Source organism: Coregonus lavaretus (assembly GCF_964263955.1).
Source record: "Coregonus lavaretus genome assembly, chromosome: 10".
Classification (NCBI taxonomy): domain Eukaryota; kingdom Metazoa; phylum Chordata; class Actinopteri; order Salmoniformes; family Salmonidae; genus Coregonus; species Coregonus lavaretus.
The window spans coordinates 32,735,943-32,763,891 of NC_139997.1; the positions used below are offsets into that span (position 1 = coordinate 32,735,943).

The 27,949-nt window shown below is 44.0% G+C and overlaps 1 protein-coding gene across 1 annotated transcript; it reads right to left on the reverse strand.

Moving 5' to 3' along the window:
• Nucleotides 1–1,492: 1,492 nt before the first annotated feature.
• Nucleotides 1,493–27,671, reverse strand: LOC311136572 (C2 domain-containing protein 2-like). Its single transcript, XM_084170758.1, has 13 exons — nucleotides 26,547–27,671; nucleotides 25,708–25,803; nucleotides 24,498–24,617; nucleotides 10,046–10,147; nucleotides 9,701–9,817; nucleotides 9,312–9,423; nucleotides 7,922–8,030; nucleotides 7,664–7,728; nucleotides 7,308–7,423; nucleotides 6,964–7,144; nucleotides 6,421–6,665; nucleotides 5,989–6,292; nucleotides 1,493–4,701 (listed from the first exon to the last, which is right to left on the reverse strand). The coding sequence occupies exons 1-13, from the start codon at nucleotides 26,862–26,864 to the stop codon at nucleotides 4,433–4,435; spliced, it is 2,154 nt and encodes a 717-aa protein (XP_084026884.1). The 5' UTR covers nucleotides 26,865–27,671; the 3' UTR covers nucleotides 1,493–4,432.
• Between the last annotated feature and the right edge of the window lie 278 nt (nucleotides 27,672–27,949).

The window sequence follows — 27,949 nt, forward strand, 5'->3', positions numbered from 1 at the left end:
TGGGCAAACTTACAAAATCAGCAGGGGATCAAATACTTTTTTCCCTCACTGTATTAGGCGTAGAATCAAGTTTGCAAGGTTAAAACACCCCACATTATTTTTATGACTTTGGGTTTCGGCACACAGTGGCTTGCGAAAGTATTCACCCCCCTTGGCATTTTTCCTATTTTGTTGGCTTACAACCTGGAATTAAAATGGATTTTTGGGGGGTTTGTATCATTTGATTTACACAATATGCCTACCACTTTGAAGATGAAAATATTTTTCTTGTGAAACAAACAAGAAATAAGACAAAAAAACAGAAGTCAATACTTTGTAGAGCCACCTTTTGCAGCAATTACAGCTGCAAGTTTCTTGGGGTATGTCTCTATAAGCTTGGCACATCTAGCCACTGGGATTTTTGCCCATTCTTCAAGGCAAAACTGCTCCAGCTCCTTCAAGTTGGATGGGTCCCGCTGGTGTACAGCAATCTTTAAGTCATACCACATATTCTCAATTGGATTGAGGTCTGGGCTTTGACTAGGCCATTCCAAGACATTTAAATGTTGGGGATGGTGTTCTCAGGGTGATGAGAGATGTTGGGTTTGCACCAGACATAGCATTTTCCTTGATGGCCAAAAAGCTCAAATTTAGTCTCATCTGACCAGAGTACCTGCTTCCATATGTTTGGGGAGTCTCCCACATGCCTTTTGGCGAACACCAATTGTGTTTGCTTATTTCTTTCTTTATGTAATGGCTTTTTTCTGGCCACTCTTCCGTAAAGCCCAGCTCTGTGGCGTGTACGGCTTAAAGTGGTCCTATGGACAGATACTCCAATCTCCGCTGTGGAGCTTTGCAGCTCCTTCAGGGTTATCTTTGTTGCCTTTCTGATTAATGCCCTCTTTGCCTGGTCCATGAGATTTGGTGGGCGGCCCTCTCTTGGCAGGTTTGTTGTGGTGCCATATTCTTTCCATTTTTAACAATGGATTTAATGGTGCTCTGTGGGATGTTCAATGTTTTGGATGTTTTTTTTATAACCCAACCTTGATCTGTACTTCTCCACAACTTTGTCGCTGACCTATTTGTAGAGCTCCTTGGTCTTCATGGTGCCCCTTGCTTGGTGGTGTTGTAGACTCAGGGGCCTTTCAGAACAGGTGTATATATACTGAGATCATGTGACAGATCATGTGATACTTAGATTGCACACAGGTGGACTTTATTCAACTAATTATGTGACTTCTGAAGGTAATTGGTTGCACCAGATCTTATTTAGGGGCTTCATAGCAAAGGGGGTGAATACATATGCATGCACCACTTTTTCATTATGTATTTTCTAGAAATATTTTTAAAAAGTTATTTTTTTCATTTCACTTCACCAATTTGGACTATTTTGTGTATGTCCATTACATGAAATCCAAATAAAAATCCATTTAAATTACAGGTTGTAATGCAACAAAATAGGAAAAACGCCAAGGGGGATGAATACTTTTGCAAGGCACTGTACATCTCAAGCTGCAAGATGGCTCTAAAAGAGACCTTATTTACTGAAACAAGCTGCAGTCTGGTCATTGGTAACACTACCAGGAGCTTATGTCAGTATTTGACCCACCCCTGTTCAAATATGTGACCTGTTACAGGAACTGAGGCGTTTGACACTGGTTCCTAATTCACAGTAGGGCCGTTAAAAATAAAGCATAATCTGGACACATATAACCCATACAGTATCTACAGACAGAGAACTTAGTTAATGCGGTTGTTCAATAAACATAAATGGCATACCCCAGTGTAATCAGTCAGTCATCCATGGATATGATAAAAACAGGGCTCATTGATTATAGTTTTCATATGGGTTGTTGAGGGGAAATCGAACTGGCCCCTCAATCTAATTTTAAAGCCATTCAGCAACATTGTCAAGTACTCCGAAAACACCAGATGATAGGTATAGATAGCATGGCCAGGGAGTCCCAAGTCATTCCTGAACAATTGACAATTTCCAAGAGGTAATCCCACTACAGTTTGTCACTACTACACAGGTAGAAGAACTGTTCTCCAGTCTTTTCAAAAGCCTTGTAAACAGTAGGGCATCTGACTACCATGTCCATCTTGAGTAATGCCGTCATGTCCATAAGAGTATAGCAGTCCTCTCAGTAGGTTCATTAGATGAGAAGAAAAACAGTAGCTGGCAGGGAATTGATCTTAGACAACTCATTTCATTTACCTGTTTAAATTAAAGTACAATCATTAGCTAGATAAAATCCCAAAGCAGTCAAACCATTCAGATGTCCTAAAGATTTTAATTATCATCCTTTCTGTTTAGACAATTTTTAAAGCTCTATGATACATTTCATTTTTAAAACAATAAAAAACATAGCAAAAACATGTAATTCAGCAGAAATGTATGAGTGAATGACCACTGCGTTTTTAGTGAACAGTGAACACTGCACAAGTGTGCCTTGGGGTAGTGTCACGTTAGTTCCCTCTCTCAGCACGATGTCATTGGGGTTCCATTTTCCACCTCACCAACCCCAGGCAGTTGTAGTGTAGGGAATCTTTAGGTTGGAAAACTAGAGGAAATTGCATATAATTTTAAAACACTGCAATATTTAAAAGAAAAAGTGATAATACAAAAACATTTTTGTTGTTGTTGTAAATATCAAACAGAAAATTGCACTTTTCATGTTCTCCATTATGTCACTGCACTGTTTTGAAATAGTGTTTATGGTGGAAATTCCAAAACTCAATGAATTCTTTATTACCAACCGTAATTTTGGACTTTCCAAAACTGTATGAGATAACCAGTGAATGACATACATCAAATATGTCATTTACACAGATCTGCCATAACAGTTCATGTCTGAAATGTTTAGTCTGGCATAGGATTTTCACAGTAGCTCTGAAGTTTGTATGTGAATTTACTTTAGATAAGATGTCTTGAATTAAAATGTTAGGCTTTATCATCTCCCACTAGTATCAGCCTTGCACAGGAACAAACTGTCTCCCTTTGTCAACACAAACTCCTATCTCAATCATATAGGGCCTACACAAGCTGCTTGCTATTTATATAGATAGCCTCTATCACAAGAGCAGTTCAAGTAATTGCTCTTAAAAAGCTTAAGAATCAAACCTTGAGTGTAAAACCTAGAAAATGTATTTAGCAATGTGTACAAATCATGTCAACACCACTCTTCTCTCCTTCTTTGGTCCCTCTGGACCACCTTCCAAAGGTCAGGGTTGACCTTACTACCAAAGATTTTTATAACCAAGATTGACCAGAGCCTGTCGTTTCCAATGAGAGCAAATTAATCATAGTGGGCAGAACAAGCAAGGAGGTGGGCAGAGCCAAGCACGAGCTAGTGAGATCCTATTGGTGCGTTCTAGCATTTATTTTAATATTTCCATTAGGGAAACACCTACTCTGTGAAGTGTGCGTGTGCAATAACCAAATTTGCATTTGCACTCCTAAACAATGCCATTTTTAAAACTTTGGCAAAGGGTAAAGTCTACAAAATGCAGTCCACTCGGTTTGTTACAGATTCTAGTTTTGGAAACAGAAAACTGTATGGAGATCAAATGTTTCTTCCATGAGAAAAGTAGCAGAATGTTGGCCAAAATCCATCTCACAAAATCTTCTCCCACTGATGACCACTGAGCTTCCTCTCATCACCATATTTGGTAGTGAGTGGAAACACCAACCAGATGCTTCACATTTATACATCCGGTGAAATATCTGGCTCATTGTTCTATCTGTGTTACTACCCTCTCTAATAGGATGAGGGTGCAGGTTGGCCACCAGTAGTTATTCTGGTTTAGAAGGCCACAAATACAGAATATGTTGCAAGAATGTTGCCAAAAAATTATCATGACATTTTTTAAATTAGCATTACCCAAAAACACACTCTCTTTATCAAATATTTTGCTCCAAAAAAAAGTGAGAGTTGAGGAAGAGCAGGAGGGAGGGCGATGAAGAGAATATTTTACCTCCATACTGCCTTCCAACCAGTAATGGAAGATTCACGGATTGGGAAGTGGGGTCTCTTAGTCAGTGCAAGGTGGTAGAGGTGGAGGCGACGTGGGGGGCTGGAGGACTATCAGAGGGGAAGGAGAGGAGTGGGGGGCTGGAGGACTATCAGAGGGGAAGGAGAGAGAGGTAGGGGTGGAGGAGTGGAGGGCTGGAGGACTAGAGGAGGGGAAGGAGAGGGTGGTACGGGTGGTGGAGTGGGGGGCTGGAGGACTATCGGAGGGGAAGGAGAGGGTGGTACGGGTGGTGGAGTGGGGGGCTGGAGGACTATCGGAGGGGAAGGAGAGGGTGGTACGGGTGGTGGAGTGGGGGGCTGGAGGACTATCGGAGGGGAAGGAGAGGGTGGTACGGGTGGTGGAGTGGGGGGCTGGAGGTCTAGAGGAGGGGGTAGAGGCAGTAGCGGGGGCGGCTGGCGGACTATCGGAGGGGGGGGGGTCATGCTGCATGCTGCTCCCCCGGGGTAGGAGCGGGTGTCAGGGTTTGGGTGGTGGTGGTGGTGGTGGTGGTGGAGCCGTTGGCTTTGCTCTTGGGCAGCAGCTTGCGGTTCAGCATCCGGCTGAAGGTGGCCGTGCGTTTCTCCCGTTCTACCGTCACAGGCTGCTCCAGGTACACCAGGTCGTTGTGCGACTGGCTCATCCCCGGGTCCTTGCACTGGCGGCGCCGGCGGAAGAACAGCTTGGCACTCCTGTGCAGGAAGCTGCCTCCTGGTGGGAGGGAGAGGAGGAAACCAGAGAAGGTTGTCCTAAATTAATATAATTCATTTTACATTTTAGTCATTTAGCAGACGCCCTTATCCAGAGCGACTTACAGTTAGTGCATTAAATCTTAAGACAACCACATATCACAGACAGAAAGTACATTTTTCCTCAATAACGTAGCTATCAGTAGAGTAGGGAGGGGTGGGTGGGGGGATTTTTTAAAATTATGTTTGAAGAGGTAGGGTTTGAGATGTTTTGGGAAGATGGGCAGGGACTCTGCTGTCCTCGCTGACAGTAACTGTCAGATAGTGTCCTCTACTACCCTCATAATGCCACAGTCTATATTCACTAATACGATAATGCAAAAAACATGAATTCTTGTTTGCACAATGCACCTCATAAATTGGAGCCAAGTTATACGCAAGAGATACTGTGAATATGTGGGCCAACGTTCACCCTTTGGGCTTGTTTTGAGCCCAGAGGAAAATCCCGGCTCCATTTGAGCGTTTAGGAAACTTGACACACGCTTCAATACAAAGCCTTGCCAGATACATCCAGATACCGATAATTTTACCTTGGGAGGAGAAGAAAGGTGGACCACATCTTTATGCAAACCATATGTTGATGAATGGGAGTTAATTAGGGTAAGTGGGTAAACAACAAACACCATTGAACAAGGACAAAGTCTCAAGGTGAAAACAAGGACAATCAAACACGGACAAAGAAGAGGTCAAAGAGAGAAAGTGGATTAACTAATAAATCTGGACTTGAAAAATAGAACCGACCTTGACAGAATGCACCTAAAACTGCTCCTTACAACCAAACTAGGCACTGTTCCAGCCTAAAATTTAATGGATGTTATACCATCTGAAAGCAAATGTGAATGTCACACTTCACAGATGGATAGCATTTTAATCTAGTCACTACTGTACCAAGCTACAAACAGCTGTTCGTGAGGTAACTTACTCTTCAGGAAATAATTTCTGATTAGTTTCCTCTAAGATGGCAAAGAAGAAAGTGACAAGGGAAGACATGATGAGAAATTGTGACAGGAGGAAGGAATGATGAGAAATGACATAAATGAGATGGAAAGAGAGAGGGGGAGAGAAAGACAGAAAATAACAGACAGGAGTGTTGACCAGGATCATTAGGAATTGAACAGTGTAAGATAGGTACAAAAGTGATATGCCCAGTAGAATATTTTATGACAGAATAAGGCCAAAAATAGACACAGCAATGAGATGTTGAAAGTCTGCACGGGGCTGGCATAGGGCACATTCCATAAAATCTCACCTCTGCTCTTTTTGGATCCAGACTCTGAGATGCAGAGTGACATTGAGGTTTTGTCTGCATCTCTGTCTGTGTCCTCTCCTGCTTGGCACTCCCAGTCCTCCGGGACCTGCTGGGCTTGAGCCTGGGACACTCCACTGGGGCCCTCCTGGGGGTCCGACGACACCTCCGGGGGGTTGCTACTGGCTTTTACTACTGACGCAGTTGCCACAGCAATCTCCTGAGATCCCCCATCTGACATAGAGGCGTCCATCGCAGCAGCGTAGCCTGCCATCAGAGCCATCTCATCATCCTGAGACAGAGGAGTCTGGGAAATGGAGTACAGAATAGAAAACCCACTGTTGGAGGTAGAGAGTGTACTGCCTAGCTGCTCTGTATGGTACGTCTTTGGGTTTCAGAAAAGCCCTATACAAATCCTATGTATTATTATGGTACCTTGGTCACTCCTGAGATGATGATGGTGCTCTTCTTGACCGGGGACTTGAGCTTCTGCTTGGCGGACTCGTGGAGCTGGCGGATGGCGGCCTCGGCCACAGGGTCGGTCCCGTTGAGCATGAGCAGCTCTGTGTCAGAGGACGACAAGGCCTTGCTCCCCATGGTCCCCAGCATGGACGGCTTCTCTGACACCCTCCGTCCAGACACCTTGGACATGGTGCTGCTGGGAGGATTGGAGGGAGTCTCTGAAAACATACAAGATCACTTGGATAATTGCCTTATAAACGAATAACTTAATACAAATATCTTTTTTATTTTTGATACATTTTATTTGAAATAATCTAAGCCCATCTCCTGTAAGAAACATCTCATAGTAAGGATAAGACTAGACTAGAGACAGTAATGTGTCAAAAAGCCTGAACATCAAAGCCCCAGAGAACGGTTGTCTGTAGTATGTGGATAAGAAGGACTATATTACCTCCAAATGAGTCTCTTCTTGCCATATTTTTGGTGTTCCATCTTAAACGTTAATTCAATACGTACGCTGGGTTGTATTTATGCTGAGTCCAGGCAGTAGTAGTCGTCCTGGTTTACTCTTCACTGCAGTGACTGTGGTGACCACAGTACCGCAGGGCATGACTGTGCGGTCCATCTCCACTCTCTTAGTGGGGGCTGGAGTAGGGGGCTGCCAAGACCGCACCTCACTGGGTTCCAGGTAGGTAAACTGGGGTACAAGAGAAAGGAGGTAAAGACATGATTATCATATGTGTTCAAGTATAACTGGTTGGAATTTCAATAAAACTTCTAAAACATTGTGTAAAACATGAAGGTGTTGGAAAAGACATGCATTTGATATGCATTAAGAAGTTAAAAGGTAGTGATCTTACCTCAGTAGTAAGTGACCCAGTCACTTGGTCTTTGGTCATGAGTGCAAATGTTTGCGGTCCTTTGGGCTGCTTCTTCACCAGATCAAAAGGCACGGACACTTGACCCAGTATGGAGTCTGTCAGGAAGACAACACATCCCAATCAGTTTGCCATTACAAGACTTCATACATACAGGAAAAATATCTGAGTAAAATGACAGACAACAGAGGACATTTTAAGGCTGTCAGACATATAAAGCTTTCATTGTTCTTAAAATCAACTTCAAAGTAAAACTATTTTGGGTGTGTATCAGACAGATTATTAGTGTCATTCCCTCTCCTTGTGCCTAAAGAGATACAAAACAAAGACATACTTACTCTCCTGAGGTTTCCCATCATCCAGCAGCTGAATATTGAGCTCTTTTGATCGTCCATTCAGCTCACTGGTGAGAGAAAGAGAAAAAGAGGAACATTTACTCTGAAAACGAGCAATAGAAAGACAATGAAGGCGAGAGGAGGACTGTGGGTTGGATATTATGCAACTGGTGGCAAGTGTTTACTAAGCGATTGAGCTCACAGGCTACAAATTCATTTTTGTTTTCCCTATAGACAGGGCTCTGTAAAGACTGGACTCACAAGATGAAGGGCTGGTCCCAGGCTGGGCTGGCTGTGTTCTGTAGGACTAAAGTGGAGAATTTCTGTGGAGGGTCGTCTAGCTGCAGCACACACAGGGGATTCGTACTGCCTGCAAAGTGCAAACAACAGAAGATGAGTTGAACAGAAATACATGTTCACATACAAATCAAACATTGGGGTTGGGGATATTGAAATACCAGTCAATACAGTACACTGACAACCCAATTTATGAGCATTATGATTTTTGAACATTAGATCAAATTGACTTTAGATATATGAACCACAGAACTGGAATGAGTTCATTCTATTTCTATGGTCTGAACACTTTAGTTTAATAGCATGCTAATAACTTTGAGTGACTTTGTGACTAGTACATGTCAATGGATGAGCTAAATTGGTCTGGCTATCAGGCTCATAACGGAATGAATAATGCATCAACTGGAAGAGACACACGTTGCCCTAGCTATTGGCTAACTAAACACTCAGCTTCAGGCTGGACTGAGGCTAAGCTAAGGGGAATAAAGCCATTACAAGATAGCAGGAAACTTTATTAGTGACTGACAAGCCAGGTTGAAACTCAATGAAAGGGACCTGGATTGCTTTAATTAATTAAATATCTACAGTTAGGTAGAGCTTTTCAGACAGCACACCCCAAAAAGCTGCTGCCTCCTTAGCTTTGGGCCACAGCCAATTTCATAACAAACCCTACCAGCATAATTACCCTCTTTGCTTTAATGAAAAATAAGCAACTTGGGAGAGAAGTGGGGAACACCACACATCTAATTTATCAACCATAATGTATTTAGGGAGTGAGGGAGAGACGCTCTGCCCCTGCTGTGGGGTGATGAGCTGCAGCTATGACAGCCTTGCTACTGTAGGAAAGTGTAGAACCACAGTGATTCGGGTTCAATGGGTTAAACAGGTCAGAAAAGAACACAAGTCTCAGTGGCTCCTTGGGTTGCATGATGCAGTCATCTCTGCTGGCAGCCACCTCAAGATGAGGCACATTTGGAGCTGTAACAACACTTCAGTGTTTTGATCACATTTTACATTTACATTTGAGTCATTTAGCAGACGCTCTTATCCAGAGTGACTTACAGTTAGTGAGCGCATACATTTTCATACTGGAATCGAACCCACAACCCTGGCGTTGCAAACACCATGCTCTACCAACGGAGCTACATCCCTGCCGGCCATTCCCTCCCCTACCCTGGACGACGCTGGGCCAGTTGTGCGCCGCCATGTCTCCCGGTCACGGCCGGCTACGACAGAGCCTGGATTCGAACCAGGATCTCTAGTGGCACAGCTAGCACTGCGATGCAGTGCCTTAGACCACTGCGCCACTCGTTTCCATAGTTGAACCAGGTTGTGACCCAGTGGTGTCCCTCACCTGCAGCACCATCCTCCTGCTCCTTACACGTCACCCGGATATTCTTCACCAGCAGCTTCCAGTCATGAGCGCGGGGGGGCTTGGGCGGTGATGTCACCTTGTTATTGGCCTCCTACAGAAGGTGACAGAACATGCCGATACTACGCACTTCCATATACCATGTAGTGCAGAGTAGAAATATAGAGCTAGAGGGTGTGCAGGCTTTTGTTCCAGCCCAGCACTAACACACCTGACTCAAGAACATGGGGTGTAGAGACTAAGCAACCTATCTATGTTGCTATCTAGCGCTTCGGCATATCTATCAATGGAGAGGTATAGAGATGGCCACTGGGTGACAGGAGCACGATGTGCTGACGGGGTGTTTTTGTTGTCGTATGTCCTCCTCTCACCTTGACCTCTGTGGCCTGAGCAGGCCTGCAACTCAGCATCACGGAGGGACGCACCACACACAGTAGCTGTCTCAGCCTGTCCTTTACTGCAGCCACACTGGGGCCTGTGGCATTGTCCTGACAGAGACATAAAACAAACAAACCGATCAACGATCCCATCATATCAATAGCAATCATCTCCATTACACTTTGACTTGTCTGGACTGCTGGTTTTGGGATACATCATAAAGAATTATGTTCAGGTTTGCAGTTTACACACAAGAAGTATTGAAGCGCTTACTTTGTTTTTCAAATGTGTATTGCCTCTTTAACACTACAACTGAGACAGTGGGCTATGGGCCGTACCGGTGTGAAGATGGGGGTGAGCTGCAGGTCCCATGTCTCCAGATGGGACACCCCCCAGCCCACCTGGACCTGACCTTCAGCCTCCCTCATCTGCAAGTTCAACTGGGGAACAGAGGGCAACAGAACCACCATAAGCAACAACACAGTCACACACACACTGCTCAGAGTGCAAGCCAACACAATGAGCTGTAATTGAGCAGTCCAGCACAGAGAGACTAAGTGAGAGACAGGGAGCGAGAGTGGGGGTGATCGACAGAGAGGGAGGACTGTGTACTAGTGACTGGGCCATCCTAGGGCTGTTACGGTGACCGTATAACCGGCGGTCACGAGTCATGACTGCAGTCAAATTCCACATGACCGTTTAGTCACGGTAACTAGGTTAATTAGTAGCCTACAAAACTTGCTAACTGCCTGGTACTCAGTACTCTATTGTCCCTCTAATCACTCGGACATCAATGCAAATGTGATCGGAAATCTAATCAAACACTTCATGAGAGCCCATGAGGTCATGTTGCGCAACATTTCTATAGGCTACGCAATTGTGTGAGAAAACAGAGTTGATGGCCTCTATTAAAAAGAGGATCTCATCAGCTTTCTATAGGCTTACTATATTTATTTATCCACTTTCCTAATATTAAACACATTGCTTCGCTTTACAACAGGAGTATAGCCTAATTGGCTAGCATGAAAATGAACCACAGGAAAAGCATCCTCCATTCGCTATTTAAGTGCATAGATTACATTAATTTTTTTGTTCCGAGACAGTTGCATGATAATGGTCCATCCTAAATCCAAACTAATTTCACACATACACTACCGGTCAAAAGTTTTAGAACACGTACTATGTTATTTCATCAAAACTATGAAATAACATATATGGAATCATGTCGTAACCCAAAAAGTGTTAAACAAATCAAAATATATTTTGATACATTTCAATTAACAGGTGTGCCTTGTTAAAAGTTACTTTTTGAGATTCTTCAAATAGCCACCCTTTGCCTTGATGACAGCTTTGCATACTCTTGGCATTCTCTCAACCAGCTTCATGAGGTAGTCACCTGGAAATCAAATAAAATTTTATTTGCCACATACGCCGAATACAACCTTACAGAATTAAAGTGACTATGCATAAACAATAAACAGAGTAGCAGCAGCGTAAAAGAGGGGGTGGGGGTAACAATGCAAATATTCCGGGTAGCCATTTGATTAGCTGTTCAGGAGTCTTATGGCTTGGGGGTAGAAGCTGTTAAGAAGCCTTTTGGACCTAGACTTGGCACTCCGGTACATTACAGTGAAATGCTTACTTACAGCCCTTAACCAACAGTGCATTTCTTTAACAAAAAAAAGTGTTGAGAAAAAAAGAGCAGAAGTAAAATTAAATAACAGTAGGGAGGCTATATACAGGGGGGTACCGGTGCAGAGTCAATGTGCGGGGGCACCGGCTAGTTGAGGTAGTTGAAGTAATATGTACATGTGGGTAGAGTTAAAGTGACTATGCATAAATAATTAACAGAGTAGCAGCAGCGTAAAAGGATAGGGTGGGGGGGCAGTGCAAATAGTCCGGGTAGCCATGATTAGCTGTTCAGGAGTCTTATGGCTTGGGGGTAGAAGCTGTTGAGAAGCCTTTTGGACCTGGACTTGGCACTCCGGTACCGCTTGCCGTGCGGTAGCAGAGAGAACAGTCTATGACTAGGCTGGCTGGAGTCTTTGACAATTTTGAGGGCCTTCCTCTGACACCGCCTGGTATAGAGGTCCTGGATGGCAGGAAGCTTGGCCCCAGTGATGTACTGGGCCTACGCACTACCCTCTGTAGTGCCTTGCGGTCGGAGGCCAAGCAGTTGCCATACCAGGCGGTGATGCAACCAGTCAGGATGCTCTCGATGGTGCAGCTGTATAATTTTTTGAGGATCTGAGGACCCATGCCAAATCTTTTCAGTCTCCTGAGGGGGAATAGGCTTTGTCGTGCCCTCTTCACGACTGTCTTGGTGTGTTTGGACCATGATAGTTCGTTGGTGATGTGGACACCAAGGAACTTGAAGCTCTCAACCTGTTCCACTACAGCCCCGTCGATGAGAATGGGGGCGTGCTCAGTCCTCTTTTTTTTCCTGTAATCCACAATCATCTCCTTTGTCTTGGTCACGTTGAGGGAGAGGTTGTTGTCCTGGCACCACACGGCCAGGTCTCTGACCTCCTCCCTATAGGCTGTCTCATCGTTGTCGGTGATCAGGCCTACCACTGTTGTGTCGTCAGCAAACTTAATGATGGTGTTGGAGTCGTGCCTGGCCATGCAGTCATGGGTGAACAGGGAGTACAGGAGGGGACTGAGCACGCACCCCTGAGGGGCCCCCGTGTTGAGAATCAGTGTGGCAGATGTGTTGTTACCTACCCTTACCACCTGGGGGCGGCCCGTCAGGAAGTCCAGGATCCAGTTGCAGAGGGAGGTGTTTAGTCCCAGGATCCTTAGCTTAGTGATGAGCTTAGAGGGCACTATGGTGTTGAATGCTGAGCTGTAGTCAATGAATAGCATTCTCACGTAGGTGTTCCTCTTGTCCAGGTGGGAAAGGGCAGTGTGGAGTGCAATAGAGATTGCATCATCTGTGGATCTGTTGGGGCGGTATGCAAATTGGAGTGGGTCTAGGGTTTCTGGGATAATGCTGTTGATGTGAGCCATGACCAGCCTTTCAAAGCACTTCATGGCTACAGACGTCAGTGCTACGGGTCGGTAGTCATTCAGGCAGGTTATCTTAGAGTCCTTGGGCACAGGGACTATGGTGGTCTGCACCTCCCTGCTGTGTAAGGGCTATTTTACCAAGAAGGATGGTGGCAGAGTGCTGCATCAGATGACCTGGCCTCCACAATCCCCTGACCTCAACCAAATTGAGATGGTTTGGGATGAGTCGGACGGCAGAGTGAAAGAAAAGCAGCCAACAAGTGCTCAGCATATGTGGGAACTCCTTCAAGACTGTTGGAAAAGCATTCCAGGTGAAGCTGGTTGAGAGAATGCCAAGAGTGTGCAAAGCTGTCATCAAGGCAAACGGTGGGTATTTGAAGAATCTCAAATATAAATTATATTTTGATTTGATTAACACTTTTTTGGTTACTACATGATTCCATATGTGTTATTTCATAGTTTTGATGTCTTCACTATTATTTTAAAATGTAGAAAATAGTAAAAATAAAGAAAAACGCTTGAATGAGTAGGTGTTCTAAAACTTTTTACCGGTAGTGTATATTACTTAGTATATGTGGAGACATTCAATTAAGAATAGTCTGATGGGTGACAATATTATCACTTGCGAATGATGCCCAGCGTGTGCAGTAGGGCAAGAAACAGTGCATGCCTTTTTTTGGGATTTTTTCAAATCATAGTCGCACACCTCATGTTTTGATAAGGTTTGTATCACAACTAAAGTGGCCAAATAACTTCTGAAAATTAAGCACATTAATCCACTTTACAACTGGTGTAGAACCTAACTGGCATGCATAGGCGGCACGTGAGTTTCAAGTTTGGGGAATATCATTTTCACCATAGAAATGCACCTTTATAGAGCGACTTACAAATTGGTGCATTCAATTTATGATAGCCAGTGGGACAACCACCTTTAAAAAAAAAAAAATGTATGGGGGGTGGGGGAAGAAGGATTACTTGATACTATTCCAGGTATTCCTTAAAGAGGTGGGGTTTCAAGTGTCTCCGGAAGGTGGTCAGTGACTCCGCTGTCCTGGCGTCGTGGGGGAGCTTGTTCCACCATTGGGGTGCCAGAGCAGCGAATGGCTTTGACTGGGCATAAAGCATTTCATGCATAATCACATTTGCGGTCGCTTTTGAGAACAGTGTTTTCCCGCTAATTGATTGCATTTTGGAACAATCCCGCTTATAGCCTACTGCCGTGTGTGCATTGCTGCGCTTATGTGAAGAAATAGCCTAATAGTTTATCAACATAGTTTATCATCGCTTTAAAAAAAAAAAGTGTTATCTAGCGACTTTTTCTGGTGTTATTGGAGACTGACGTGAAAGCACGTATCGTTCCTCCTTTTCTCAACGAGCAGCCCGTCCCAAAGCACTCACAGGCGGCGCAGTCCTCGCGTAGCAGTCCCTCCCAGCTGCAGTCAGAGCAGGAGATGTTCACCCCTCCACGTCCAGACTGCAAATGAATCGCGCATGCGGGAAGCCGCCGCTGGCTGATCCCGCCCTGGCTTACATTCAGGGCGGGATGTAAATGTAGGGTGTTTTTTTACTCACTTTTTGTCTCTCCCACAGCGTTATTCCTCTCTCCTACAGCGTCCATCACAATTACATGCACATGGCCAATTATGCAAATTAGGTGATGACATCATTTAGCGACTTTTAGGACAGCCAATAGCTACTTTCCTTACTGGGGAGTTGGCAACACTGTCTGAGAGAGCCATGAGAGTGAGAGGTGCTTCGGAGCACTACAATTGACAACCGGGAGGAGGGAATTATATTATTATATTCAGCCCAAGGGCACAACGCATGGATATTTTTGGGGGGCATGTTTGTATCACAACTAAAGTTGCATAAATAACTCTAAATTAAGCATATAGGAGGACCTGTTTCTTTGTTAACCGCTCAACACAGAATAGCCACATGTGCGGACTCCCAAGGAAAACGGTTGGAGAAAACATCATTTATATTTTATTCAGCCATGTTTAATTGTATTCTTCATACTATAATATAAAATAATGCCAAGGAATTGTAAGCAAATCTTGTCTGCTAAATTAACTAGTGAAGCCCACAGCCATATGGCATAGCCAGATCAGGGCTTAACATAAGGACAACTCAGAGTATGCTATGCTGTTCTTCTGAAATAGACTACATTTTCTTCATTTCTTCAAGCAGTTGCCATACCAGGCGGTGATGCAACCAGTCAGGATGCTCTCGATGGTGCAGCTGTATAATTTTTTGAGGATCTGAGGACCCATGCCAAATCTTTTCAGTCTCCTGAGGGGGAATAGGCTTTGTCGTGCCCTCTTCACGACTGTCTTGGTGTGTTTGGACCATGATAGTTCGTTGGTGATGTGGACACCAAGGAACTTGAAGCTCTCAACCTGTTCCACTACAGCCCCGTCGATGAGAATGGGGGCGTGCTCAGTCCTCTTTTTTTTCCTGTAATCCACAATCATCTCCTTTGTCTTGGTCACGTTGAGGGAGAGGTTGTTGTCCTGGCACCACACGGCCAGGTCTCTGACCTCCTCCCTATAGGCTGTCTCATCGTTGTCGGTGATCAGGCCTACCACTGTTGTGTCGTCAGCAAACTTAATGATGGTGTTGGAGTCGTGCCTGGCCATGCAGTCATGGGTGAACAGGGAGTACAGGAGGGGACTGAGCACGCACCCCTGAGGGGCCCCCGTGTTGAGAATCAGTGTGGCAGATGTGTTGTTACCTACCCTTACCACCTGGGGGCGGCCCGTCAGGAAGTCCAGGATCCAGTTGCAGAGGGAGGTGTTTAGTCCCAGGATCCTTAGCTTAGTGATGAGCTTAGAGGGCACTATGGTGTTGAATGCTGAGCTGTAGTCAATGAATAGCATTCTCACGTAGGTGTTCCTCTTGTCCAGGTGGGAAAGGGCAGTGTGGAGTGCAATAGAGATTGCATCATCTGTGGATCTGTTGGGGCGGTATGCAAATTGGAGTGGGTCTAGGGTTTCTGGGATAATGCTGTTGATGTGAGCCATGACCAGCCTTTCAAAGCACTTCATGGCTACAGACGTCAGTGCTACGGGTCGGTAGTCATTCAGGCAGGTTATCTTAGAGTCCTTGGGCACAGGGACTATGGTGGTCTGCACCTCCCTGCTGTGTAAGGGCTATTTTACCAAGAAGGATGGTGGCAGAGTGCTGCATCAGATGACCTGGCCTCCACAATCCCCTGACCTCAACCAAATTGAGATGGTTTGGGATGAGTCGGACGGCAGAGTGAAAGAAAAGCAGCCAACAAGTGCTCAGCATATGTGGGAACTCCTTCAAGACTGTTGGAAAAGCATTCCAGGTGAAGCTGGTTGAGAGAATGCCAAGAGTGTGCAAAGCTGTCATCAAGGCAAACGGTGGGTATTTGAAGAATCTCAAATATAAATTATATTTTGATTTGATTAACACTTTTTTGGTTACTACATGATTCCATATGTGTTATTTCATAGTTTTGATGTCTTCACTATTATTTTAAAATGTAGAAAATAGTAAAAATAAAGAAAAACGCTTGAATGAGTAGGTGTTCTAAAACTTTTTACCGGTAGTGTATATTACTTAGTATATGTGGAGACATTCAATTAAGAATAGTCTGATGGGTGACAATATTATCACTTGCGAATGATGCCCAGCGTGTGCAGTAGGGCAAGAAACAGTGCATGCCTTTTTTTGGGATTTTTTCAAATCATAGTCGCACACCTCATGTTTTGATAAGGTTTGTATCACAACTAAAGTGGCCAAATAACTTCTGAAAATTAAGCACATTAATCCACTTTACAACTGGTGTAGAACCTAACTGGCATGCATAGGCGGCACGTGAGTTTCAAGTTTGGGGAATATCATTTTCACCATAGAAATGCACCTTTATAGAGCGACTTACAAATTGGTGCATTCAATTTATGATAGCCAGTGGGACAACCACCTTTAAAAAAAAAAAAATGTATGGGGGGTGGGGGAAGAAGGATTACTTGATACTATTCCAGGTATTCCTTAAAGAGGTGGGGTTTCAAGTGTCTCCGGAAGGTGGTCAGTGACTCCGCTGTCCTGGCGTCGTGGGGGAGCTTGTTCCACCATTGGGGTGCCAGAGCAGCGAATGGCTTTGACTGGGCATAAAGCATTTCATGCATAATCACATTTGCGGTCGCTTTTGAGAACAGTGTTTTCCCGCTAATTGATTGCATTTTGGAACAATCCCACTTATAGCCTACTGCCGTGTGTGCATTGCTGCGCTTATGTGAAGAAATAGCCTAATAGTTTATCAACATAGTTTATCATCGCTTTAAAAAAAAAAAGTGTTATCTAGCGACTTTTTCTGGTGTTATTGGAGACTGACGTGAAAGCACGTATCGTTCCTCCTTTTCTCAACGAGCAGCCCGTCCCAAAGCACTCACAGGCGGCGCAGTCCTCGCGTAGCAGTCCCTCCCAGCTGCAGTCAGAGCAGGAGATGTTCACCCCTCCACGTCCAGACTGCAAATGAATCGCGCATGCGGGAAGCCGCCGCTGGCTGATCCCGCCCTGGCTTACATTCAGGGCGGGATGTAAATGTAGGGTGTTTTTTTACTCACTTTTTGTCTCTCCCACAGCGTTATTCCTCTCTCCTACAGCGTCCATCACAATTACATGCACATGGCCAATTATGCAAATTAGGTGATGACATCATTTAGCGACTTTTAGGACAGCCAATAGCTAATTTCCTTACTGGGGAGTTGGCAACACTGTCTGAGAGAGCCATGAGAGTGAGAGGTGCTTCGGAGCACTACAATTGACAACCGGGAGGAGGGAATTATATTATTATATTCAGCCCAAGGGCACAACGCATGGATATTTTTGGGGGGCATGTTTGTATCACAACTAAAGTTGCATAAATAACTCTAAATTAAGCATATAGGAGGACCTGTTTATTTGTTAACCGCTCAACACAGAATAGCCACATGTGCGGACTCCCAAGGAAAACGGTTGGAGAAAACATCATTTATATTTTATTCAGCCATGTTTAATTGTATTCTTCATACTATAATATAAAATAATGCCAAGGAATTGTAAGCAAATCTTGTCTGCTAAATTAACTAGTGAAGCCCACAGCCATATGGCATAGCCAGATCAGGGCTTAACATAAGGACAACTCAGAGTATGCTATGCTGTTCTTCTGAAATAGACTACATTTTCTTCATAACAGGTTTCTTTAGAGCTGTCTAAAATAAATAATGGATTTATTGTGATGGTGTAGGCTATATTAAATGGATTTAATATACTTTTTAAAATGTAGATGTTCCAAAGGTCTGCATCAGTGGCTTGTTTCAGCGGCTGACAAAATGCCATGACCGCCACAGCCCTGGGCCATCCTGTCCCAGAACGCCTAGACTCTGCTCTGGCTGTACAGCCAACTCAGTGTTACCAAACAAAGGCTTTGTCTGATACCACTGAAATACCCTGTTAAAATGCCTGAATTAAGCAAAATTGATAGCGGTTTGATCAGTAAAAGTAGATTTCGGTCAGACTGGAAACAGTGTAGGCCTAAGTGTTACATAAAGCACAGTACAAGTGGACTTAAGTAATGTTGCATTCGGAAAGTATTCAGATCCCTTGACTTTTTCCACATTTTGTTACGTTACAGACTTATTCTAAAATGGATTAAATTAAAAACGTTCCTCATCAATCTACACACAATACCCCATACTGACAAAGCGAAAAAAGGTTTTTAGAAATGTTTGCAAATGTATTAACATAAAAAACAGAAATACCTTATTTACATAAGTATTCAGACTCTTTGCTATGAGACTCGAAATTGAGCTCAGGTGCATCCGGTTTCCATTGATCATCCATTAGATATTTTACAACTTGATTGGAGTCCACCTGTGGTAAATTCAATTGATTGGACATTATTTGGAAAGGCACACAACTGTATCTAAAAGGTCCCACAGTTGACAGTGCATGTCAGAGCAAACACCAAGCCATGAGGTCGAGGGAACTGTCCGTACAGCTCTGAGACAGGATTGTGTCGAGGCACAGATCTGGGGAAGGGTACCTAACAATTTCTGCAGCATTGAAGGTCCCCAATAACTCAGTGGCCTCCATCATTCTTAAATGGAAGTAGTTTGGAACCACCAAGACTCTTCCTAGAGCTGGCTGCCCGGCCAAACTGCGCAATCGGGGGAGAAGGGCCTTGGTCAGGGAGGTGACCAAGAACCCGATGGTCACTCTGACAGAGCTCCTCTGTGGAGATGGGAGAACCTTCCAGAAGGACAACCATCTCTGCAGCACTCCACCAATCAGGCCTTTATGGCCAGATGGAAGCCACTCCTCAATAAAAAGGCACATAGCAGCCCGCTTGGAGTTTGCCAAAAGGAACCTAAAGGACTCTCAGACCATGAGAAACAAGATTCTCTGGTCTGATGAAACCGGTGTGCCAAGCTTGTAGCGGCATACCCAAGAAGGCTGTAATCGCTGCCAAAGGTGCTTCAACAAAGTACTGAGTAAAGGGTCTGAATACTTATGTAAATGTAATATTTCCATTAAAAAATGTCTAAGAACCTGTTTTTGCTTTGTCATTATGGGGTATTGTGTGTAGATTGATGAGGGAGAAAAAAACAATTTAATCCATTTTAGAACTTCCCTCATACTGGACACAGAGACATAAAAATGGTATCCACGAGTTCATCTGACTCTGGGAAAGTAGATAAAGGGCCTCATTGCCAAAATCCCCAAAGTATCCAATTAACCACTCACTGGACTTGTATTTATGGCAGAATCCGATCAGGACCACAATGAGGCAACAAGTAAAGCACCTTATTGGTTTCAAAATAGCTTTAGTTCAAGCAGAGAGAAAAAGGCTTGATTACGTAAACATTGTGGGTGAGCCTGAGATTTGACTGTAAATCGTGCCACGTCAGTTATGGGCCGTGCTACTAAAATAGATGAATCAAGCCATCTCTACTTTGTTTTGCATGAAAGAGGGACCATCACTCAACGTCATGACCTTTACTTTTTGGAAAATTCTTAATTCCATTAGTATGAGAGGTAGTAGGGAAAGTGGGCCACCTTAACCAAGAAGTGAGGGAGCTGGGAACTAATCCCCTCCAGTATTTTCAAATCAAATCACATTTTATTGATCACATGCGCCAAATACAACAGGTTTAGACCTTACAGTGAAATGCTTACTTACAAGCCCTTACCCAACAATGCAGTTAAGAAAAATAAGTGAAGTAAAAAACAACTACAAAATAAAAATAATTAAAGAGCAGCAGTAAAATAACAGTAGCGAGGCTATATACAGGGGGTACCGGTACATGAGGTAATATGTACATGTAGGTAGAGTTAGTGACTATGCATAGATAATAAACAGAGAGTAGCAGCAGCGTAAAAGAGGGGGTGGGGGGGAACAATGCAAATATCCGGGTAGCCATTTGATTAGCCGTTCAGGAGTCTTATGGCTTGGGGGTAGAAGCTGTTAAGAAGCTTTTTGTACCTAGACTTGCCGTGCGGTAGCAGAGAGAACAGTCTAAAACTAGGGTGGCCGGAGTATTTAACAATTTTTAGGGCCTTCCTCTGACACCGCCTGGTATAGAGGTCCTGGATGGCAGGAAGCTTGGCCCCAGTGATGTACTGGGCCGTATGCACTACCCTCTGTAGTGCCTTGCGGTCAGAGGCCGAGCAGTTGCCATACCAGGCAGTGATGTCACCAGTCAGGATGCTCTCGATGGTGCAGCTGTAGAACCTTTTGAGGATATGAGGACTCATGCCAAATCTTTTCAGTCTCCTGAGAGGGAATAGGCTTTGTCGTGCACTCTTCACGACTGTCTTGGTGTGTTTGGACCATGATAGTTTGTTGGTGATTGGACACCAAGGAACTTGAAGCTCTCAACCAGCTTCACTACAGCCCCGTCGATGAGAATGGGAGCGTGCTCTGTCCTCTTTTTCTTGTAGTCCACAATCACCTCCTTTGTCTTGATCACGTTGAGAGAGAGGTTGTTATCCTGGCACCACACGGCCAGGTCTCTGACTTCCTCCCTATAGGCTGTCTCATCGTTGTCGGTGATCAGGCCTACCACTGTTTTGTCGTCGGCAAACTTAGCGATGGTGTTGGAGTTGTGCCTGGCCATGCAGTCATGGGTGAACAGGGAGTACAGGAGGGGACTGAGCACGCACCCCTGAGGGGCCCCCGTGTTGAGGATCAGCGTGGCAGATGTGTTGTTACCTACCCTTACCACCTGGGTGCTGCCCATCAGGAAGTCCAGGATCCAGTTTCAGAGGGAGGTGTTTAGTCCCAGGGTCCTTAGCATAGTGATGAGCTTTGAGGGCACTATGGTGTTGAACGCTGAGCTGTAGTCAACGAATAGCATTCTCACGTAGGTGTTCCTTTTGTCCAGGTGGGAAAGGGCAGTGTGGAGTGCAATAGAGATTGCATCATCTGTGGATCTGTTGGGGCGGTATGCAAATTGGAGCGGGTCTAGGGTTTCTGGGATAATGGTCTTGATGTGAGCCATGACCAGCCCTTCAAAGCATTTCATGGCTACAGACGTGAGTGCTATGGGTCGGTAGACATTTAGGCAGGTTACCTTAGTGTTCTTGGGCACAGGGACTATAGTGGTCTGCTTGAAACATGTTGGTAATACAGACTCAGTCAGGGACAGGTTGAAAATGTCAGTGAAGACTCTTGCCAGTTGCTCAGCGCATGCTCGGAGTACACGTCCTGGTAATCCGTCTGGCCCTGCGGCCTTGTGAATGTTGACCTGTTTAAAGGTCTTACTCACATCGGCTACGGAGATCATGATCACACAGTCGTCCGGAACAGCTGATGCTCTAATGCATGCTTCAGTGTTGCTTATCTTGAAGCAATTTAGCTGGTCTGGTAGGCTCGTGTCACTGGGCAGCTTGCGGCTTTGCTTCCCTTTGTAGTCTAATAGTTTGCAAGCCCTGCAACATCCGACGAGCGCCGGAGCCGGTGTAGTACGATTCAATCTTAGTCCTGTACTGACCCTTTGCCTGTTTGATGGTTCGTCGGAGGGTATAGCGGGATTTCTTATAAGCGTCCGGGTTAGAGTGCCGCTCCTTGAAAGCGGCAGCTCTACCCTTTAGCTCAGTGCGGATGTTGCCTGTAATCCATGGCTTCTGGTTGGGGTATGTACACTAACAGTCAAAAGTTTGGACACACCTACTCATTCAAGGGGTTTTCTTTATTTGTACTACTTTTTAAATTGTAGAATAATAGTGAAGACATCAAAACTATGAAATAACACATGGAATCATGTAGTAACCCAAAAAAAGTGTTAAACAAATTCTTCAAAATAGCCACCCTTTGCCTTGATGATAGCTTTGCACACTCTTGGCATTCTCTCAACCAGCTTCATGAGGTAGTCACCTGGAATGCATTTCAATTAACAGGTGTGCCTTCTTAAAAAGTTGGAATTTCTTTCCTTCTTAATGCGTCTGAGCCAATCAGTTGTGTTGTGACAAGGTGGGGGGGGGGGGGGGGGGTACATAGAAGATAGCCCTATTTTGTCCAAGTCCATATTATGGCAAGAACAGCTCAAATAAGCAAAGAGAAACGACAGTCCATCATTACTTTAAGACATGAAGGTCAGTCAATATGGAACATTAAGACTTCAAGTGCAGTCGCAAAAAACATCAAGCGCTATGATGAAACTGGCTCTCATGAGGACCGCCACAGGAATGGAAGACCCAGAGTTACCTCTGCTGTAGAGGATAAGTTCATTAGAAAATTGCAGCCCAAATAAATGCTTCACAGAGTTCAAGTAACAGACACATCTCAACATCAACTGTTCAGAGGGGACTGTGTGAATCAGGCCTTCATGGTCAAATTCCTGCAAAGAAACCACTACAAAAGGACACCAATAATAAGAAGAGACCTGCTTGGGCCATGAAACACGAGCAACGGACATTAGAACAGTGGAAATGTGTCATTTGGTCTGGAGTCCAAATTGGAGATTTTTGGTTCCAACCGCTGTTTCTTTGTGAGACGCAGTGTGGGTGAACGGATGCTATTTTACCAAGAAGGAGAGTGATAGAGTGCTGCATCACATGACCTGGCCTCCACAAGCATTCCAAGTGAAGCTGGTTGAGAGAATGCCAAGAGTGTGCAAAGCTGTCATCAAGGCAAAGGGTGGCTATTTGAAGAATCTCAAATATAAAATATATTTTGATTTCTTTAACACTTTTTTGGTTACTACATGATTCCATATGTGTTATTTCATAGTTTAGATGTATTCACTATTATTCTACAATGTAGAAAATAGTAACAAATAAAGAAAACCCCTTGAATGAGTATGTGTGTCCAAACATTTGACTGGTACTGTACATACGGGTCACTGTAGGGACGACGTCATTGATGCACTTATTGATGAAGCCAGTGACTGATGTGGTGTACTCCTCAATGCCATCGGAAGAATCCCGGAACATATTCCAGTCTGTGCTAGCAAAACAGTCCTGTAGCTTAGCATCTGCGTCATCTGACCACTTCTTTATTGACCGAGTCACTGGTGCTTCCTGCTTTAGTTTTTGCTTGTAAACAGGAATCAGGAGGATAGAGTTATGGTCAGATTTGCCAAATGGAGGGCAAGGCAGAGCTTTGTACGCGTCTCTGTGTGTGGAGTAAAGGTGGTCTCGATTTCCCCCCCCCACTGGTTGCACATTTAACATGCTGGTAGAAATTAGGTAAAACAGATTTAAGTTTCCCTGCATTAAAATCCCCGGCCACAAGGAGCACCGCCTCTGGATGAGCATTTTCCTGTTTGCTTATGGCCTTATTCAGCTCATTGAGTGCGGTCTTAGTGCCAGCATTGGTTTGTGGTGGTAAATAGACAGCTACGAAAAATATAGATGAAAACTCTCTTGGTAAACAGTGTGGTCTATAGCTTATCATGAGATACTCTACGTCAGGCGAGCAAAACCTTGAGACTTCCTTAATATAAAATGTTGTGCACCAGCTGTTGTTTACAAATATACACAGACCGCCACCCCTTGTCTTATCGGAGGCAGTTGTTCTATCTTGCCGATGAAGTGTATATCCCGCCAGCTGTATGTTATCCATGTCGTCGTTCAGCCACAACTCGGTGAAACAGTTTCTAATGTCCCGTTGGTAGGATATCCATGATCGTAGTTAGTCTATTTTGCTATCCAATGATTGTACGTTGGCTAATAGGACTGATAGTAGAGGCAGATTACCAACTCGCCGTCGGATCCTTACAAGGCACTCCGACCTATGTCCCTGATATCTCTGTCTCTTTCTCATGCGAATGACAGGGTTTTGGGCCTTGTCGGGTGTCTGAAGAAAATCCTTTGCGACCGACTCGTTTAAAAAAAAATATTTGTCCAGTACGAGGTGAGTAATCGCTGTCCTGATATAGAGAAGCTCTTTTCGGTCATAATTTGTTACTTTTTATTTTACCTTTATTTAACCAGGTAAGCCATAAGAGACAGTGGCAGAAACATTATGTACAAAATAAGTTACAAATAACGTGAAAAAACACACATAATAGCACAATTGGTTAGGAGCCCGTAAAACGGCAGCCATCTCCTCCGGCGCCATTCTAAACAAGGTCTCCAGGACATTTATTAACCTCTGGGTCCTCGCCATTTAATCTGATACTCGTAGCAGAAGAGAAGCTATGCTGAAGTGCGTCACGTTCAATAAATCAGCGCTTCCTCCATTAAGACAACGCAGGGAGACAACCAGGAGCCCCGGGATAGATTATAGCTGCAGATGTAGTGAACAGAACTGTTGTGTTCATTTACCTGCAGTTCAAGTGTAGATATCTTCACGCTGTACCTACAGGGCTCTCCTGGAGACATGGCTGATGGTGAGGCACTGAGGGAGAACTGAAGCTTGTCCCCAATCACCTTGCATTGTGCAGCCTAGGGGAAGACAAGACAGTAAACAGTTACAATAGTACCATACAATAAGCGAGGGAAAACTCAAAAATGTATTTGAGGTAAAAAGGTGCTTGGTGCTAATCATGCCTAACCATAATTGTGGTATTCTTGCAAAGTGCATACATGGTTCACATTTCAATTGGTTAACCTGGTTTTCTTCCTTAATAGTTACTATGTGTTGCTTATTTTGGAACCAATTCAGTGTGTGAGAACAATCAACTAGAAATCTCAAACATGAAGCATCTCATTAAAGGCAGGTACATTTCTCCCTGCTTGACCCTCCTTGTCATTGGTTCACTCGTCTCCTTATGGTGCTTTCAAGACAACTGGGAACTCTAGAAAGATGCCTGAGTTTCCCACTTGGAATTCCGAGTTGGATGACCGTTCAAACAATTTTTCCTAGTCGGAGCTACCCCCCCCACCTTCCTTTTAGAAGAGGGCTGGTTGTATGAGGATCCCATAAACTTAGAGCTGGAGGTAGTAAAAATGTCCTTACTGTATGAAAACTGCAAAGAGGCTGCTATTGGCTCCAGCCAGACAATTTAAGGGGGGGGGGGGATGTCTGGAAGTGCCAGTGAAGCTAATGGACATTGTGTGACTCAGGATATTGGCCACTGCAGACCTGAAATTAAGTTAAATGGCTGTAGCACCAGTAGAGCAGCCCCTCTACATTGAATTACAGTGGAAGAGTGGATAGACTACAGATCCGGGTTATGACATTAGGGCATGTTGATTAGGAAAAGGCAACAGCATAAATGCTTGCTTTTCTAGCTGTAATGAATGTTAAAGAGGCCAACACTGCCAAATGAAAAATAACTGCAAAATCATGTCAGTGGCTACAGGAGAAGGAGGACGCTGCACTGGGTTCAACAATGACCCCATTGATCCAGATTCCCCCTCTTACCTCAATCTTGATTCTATCAGGAAAATAAGCATTCAAAAACAATGACAAAACCATGTTTGGGCTATAATGCATTAATGTACTGAGCTTGTCATTCTGTGTGCAATTCATTGAGAGCCAGTCTGAGCCATTGGATGAGAGCCAGTCTGATACACAGGGACTTTATCTTACCTTCTGACCAGCAGACTTCTTGAAGCTGGACACTTGGCCAACCACCAGCTCTGATGACTGAAGGCCATCCTCTTCTAATGTTAGTTGCACTGGGCACTGTGTGAGTTAGGAGTACACAGGTCAGGAGGTGATCAGCAATAGGCTATGCCCCAACAACTGCCATTATCTCAACATTACACTTCATTTTGACAGTTTCAAGTAAAGAGACAGAGAACATGGAAGAAATGGATCACGTTTTCAATTTCGTATGTTGGGAGTTTGTAGGTAGAGGGGCTTCAAGTCTTGACGGTAGCTTGAGAGATGAGGAGGTTTCAACAAGGCACAGCATCAATGTATGGGAATCAAGATTGTTGACACTATTCCGTGACAAGGAGCTTGTGCTGTCACGATGCTCACCTATGTGCTTAGGTCGTGTTAGTTTCATACAGATCCTGTAATCATATCTTGTTTGTTTGGCTACAGTGGATTCTTTGTAACGTCTGTCAGGGACAATTTAAAAAAAAAATGTGTAGCTACAGTCTGCTCTGTAGTTTTATAATAGTAATTTGGTAAGTGAAACAATCCTTTGGTCGACATGGGACTTGAATTTCTCAACTAACCTGCTATTAGCGATACTGTATTCGTTCTCGATTCGGGGGAAATGGTATCTTATAAATGTCCGTGTCCAGTTGCTTCTACAAAAACCAGAGGAAACTCAGATAGATTTTAAATCCACAGTAGCATCAACAACAGGTTATTTGAAAAATCCATGGCGTCGTTTTGTATAAGCTAACCTGTAACGCCCGGTAATGGAAACATATTTATCACACATCTGGCGTACGAACGGTAGCTAGACTTACCCCAGACTTCTTCGATTCGTCATTCAAAGCTCTGCACCAAGCCCCTCTCCATTTACTTTCCCAACTGTTCAGTGAAAGAGCCCATCCCAACAGAGCGTCCGCTTCCTCCGAAACCACATTGTTTTGCTCAGTCGTCTGTATCCGTTGATCGCTGTAATAATACTGTACTAGATACAGTATCAATGTAATGATGGAGGCAATGAACAGTGTAACAATGCAAAACCACTGCAAGTCTCCCAAACCGGAATTTGAAGGGAGACTATCTGAGTCCAATTCTCCCAAACCAGCATTTGAAAGACGCATTTCTGAGTCAGGCATCCTCAGCAACTGACTTGGTTAGCTAGCTATATATTTAGCTAATAACAATGGCCCCTTGAAAGTAAGACCAGTAGAAAAACATGGTCTGATGATCTTTGCAAGAAAGTCCCTGTCAGGACTAGATCCAGCTATTATAGCAATGGGAGCTAGTCTTCACAGCACAAGTTCAACCACTGAAACAGTATGCAAGCTAATGTTAGCCTCTTGTCAATAATATCCTAGTTCCTGATTGAGGCTCAACTTTCAACGAAAATACCTAAGACGATCAACTTGGCTGGCGACAGACTTCTCAAGGATGTAATCTTGCTATCTATCTGGTTTGAAAACTGCAGTCAGAAGAATGCTAGTTAGGTAGCAAACAATATAAATTGTTTCCTTTAAGTTATTGCAAGTAACGTTAGCTAGATAAAATAACGGAGTATTATTCGAGTACGTTAAATTAGACCAAGCTTCTAAGCAAGTTCCACTCATCTCTAGCTGAACAACATTGTATCAAATGTCTGTCTTTGGCTAGCTAGCCAACAACAGTATATTAGCTACACATAGCTACGAGCTTTTCATAACAGTTAGCTAGCTTCAGACCTTTCTCTCGTTCACATTGCTAGCTATATAGTAGCTAGCTAACTTAGTTAGCAAGTTAGATAGATGCTACCTAATAACACGTAGTCCAAAATGTAATATCCATGAATTATTTCTGACGTCCGTGGTGTAAAACAAAGTGAAAGTAATTTGTTGCCAGCTTTAAACGACGGGAAAACAAATGATAATTATAAATCCTCATCACAAGTTTGCAGAACACCTCCGATACCAACGATGACCGAAATCGAAAACTTGCGAATGTAATATATGTGGCATGAACTGTTATTCCCAGAGTGCATAGCGATATTTTAAAGTACCCCATGTGCGCCTTGTTTTAACCTCTAGTGGGTCTTTCGAAACTATCAATTATATCTTCAAATACATTTTCTTATATAATAAAATCAGTTTTTTGATGCAGAAATAACTGCAATTACATAGCTATTATCGATACACATTTTTACACATTTTGTTACGTTGCAGAGATACAAGGCTCGGATTGGACCAAA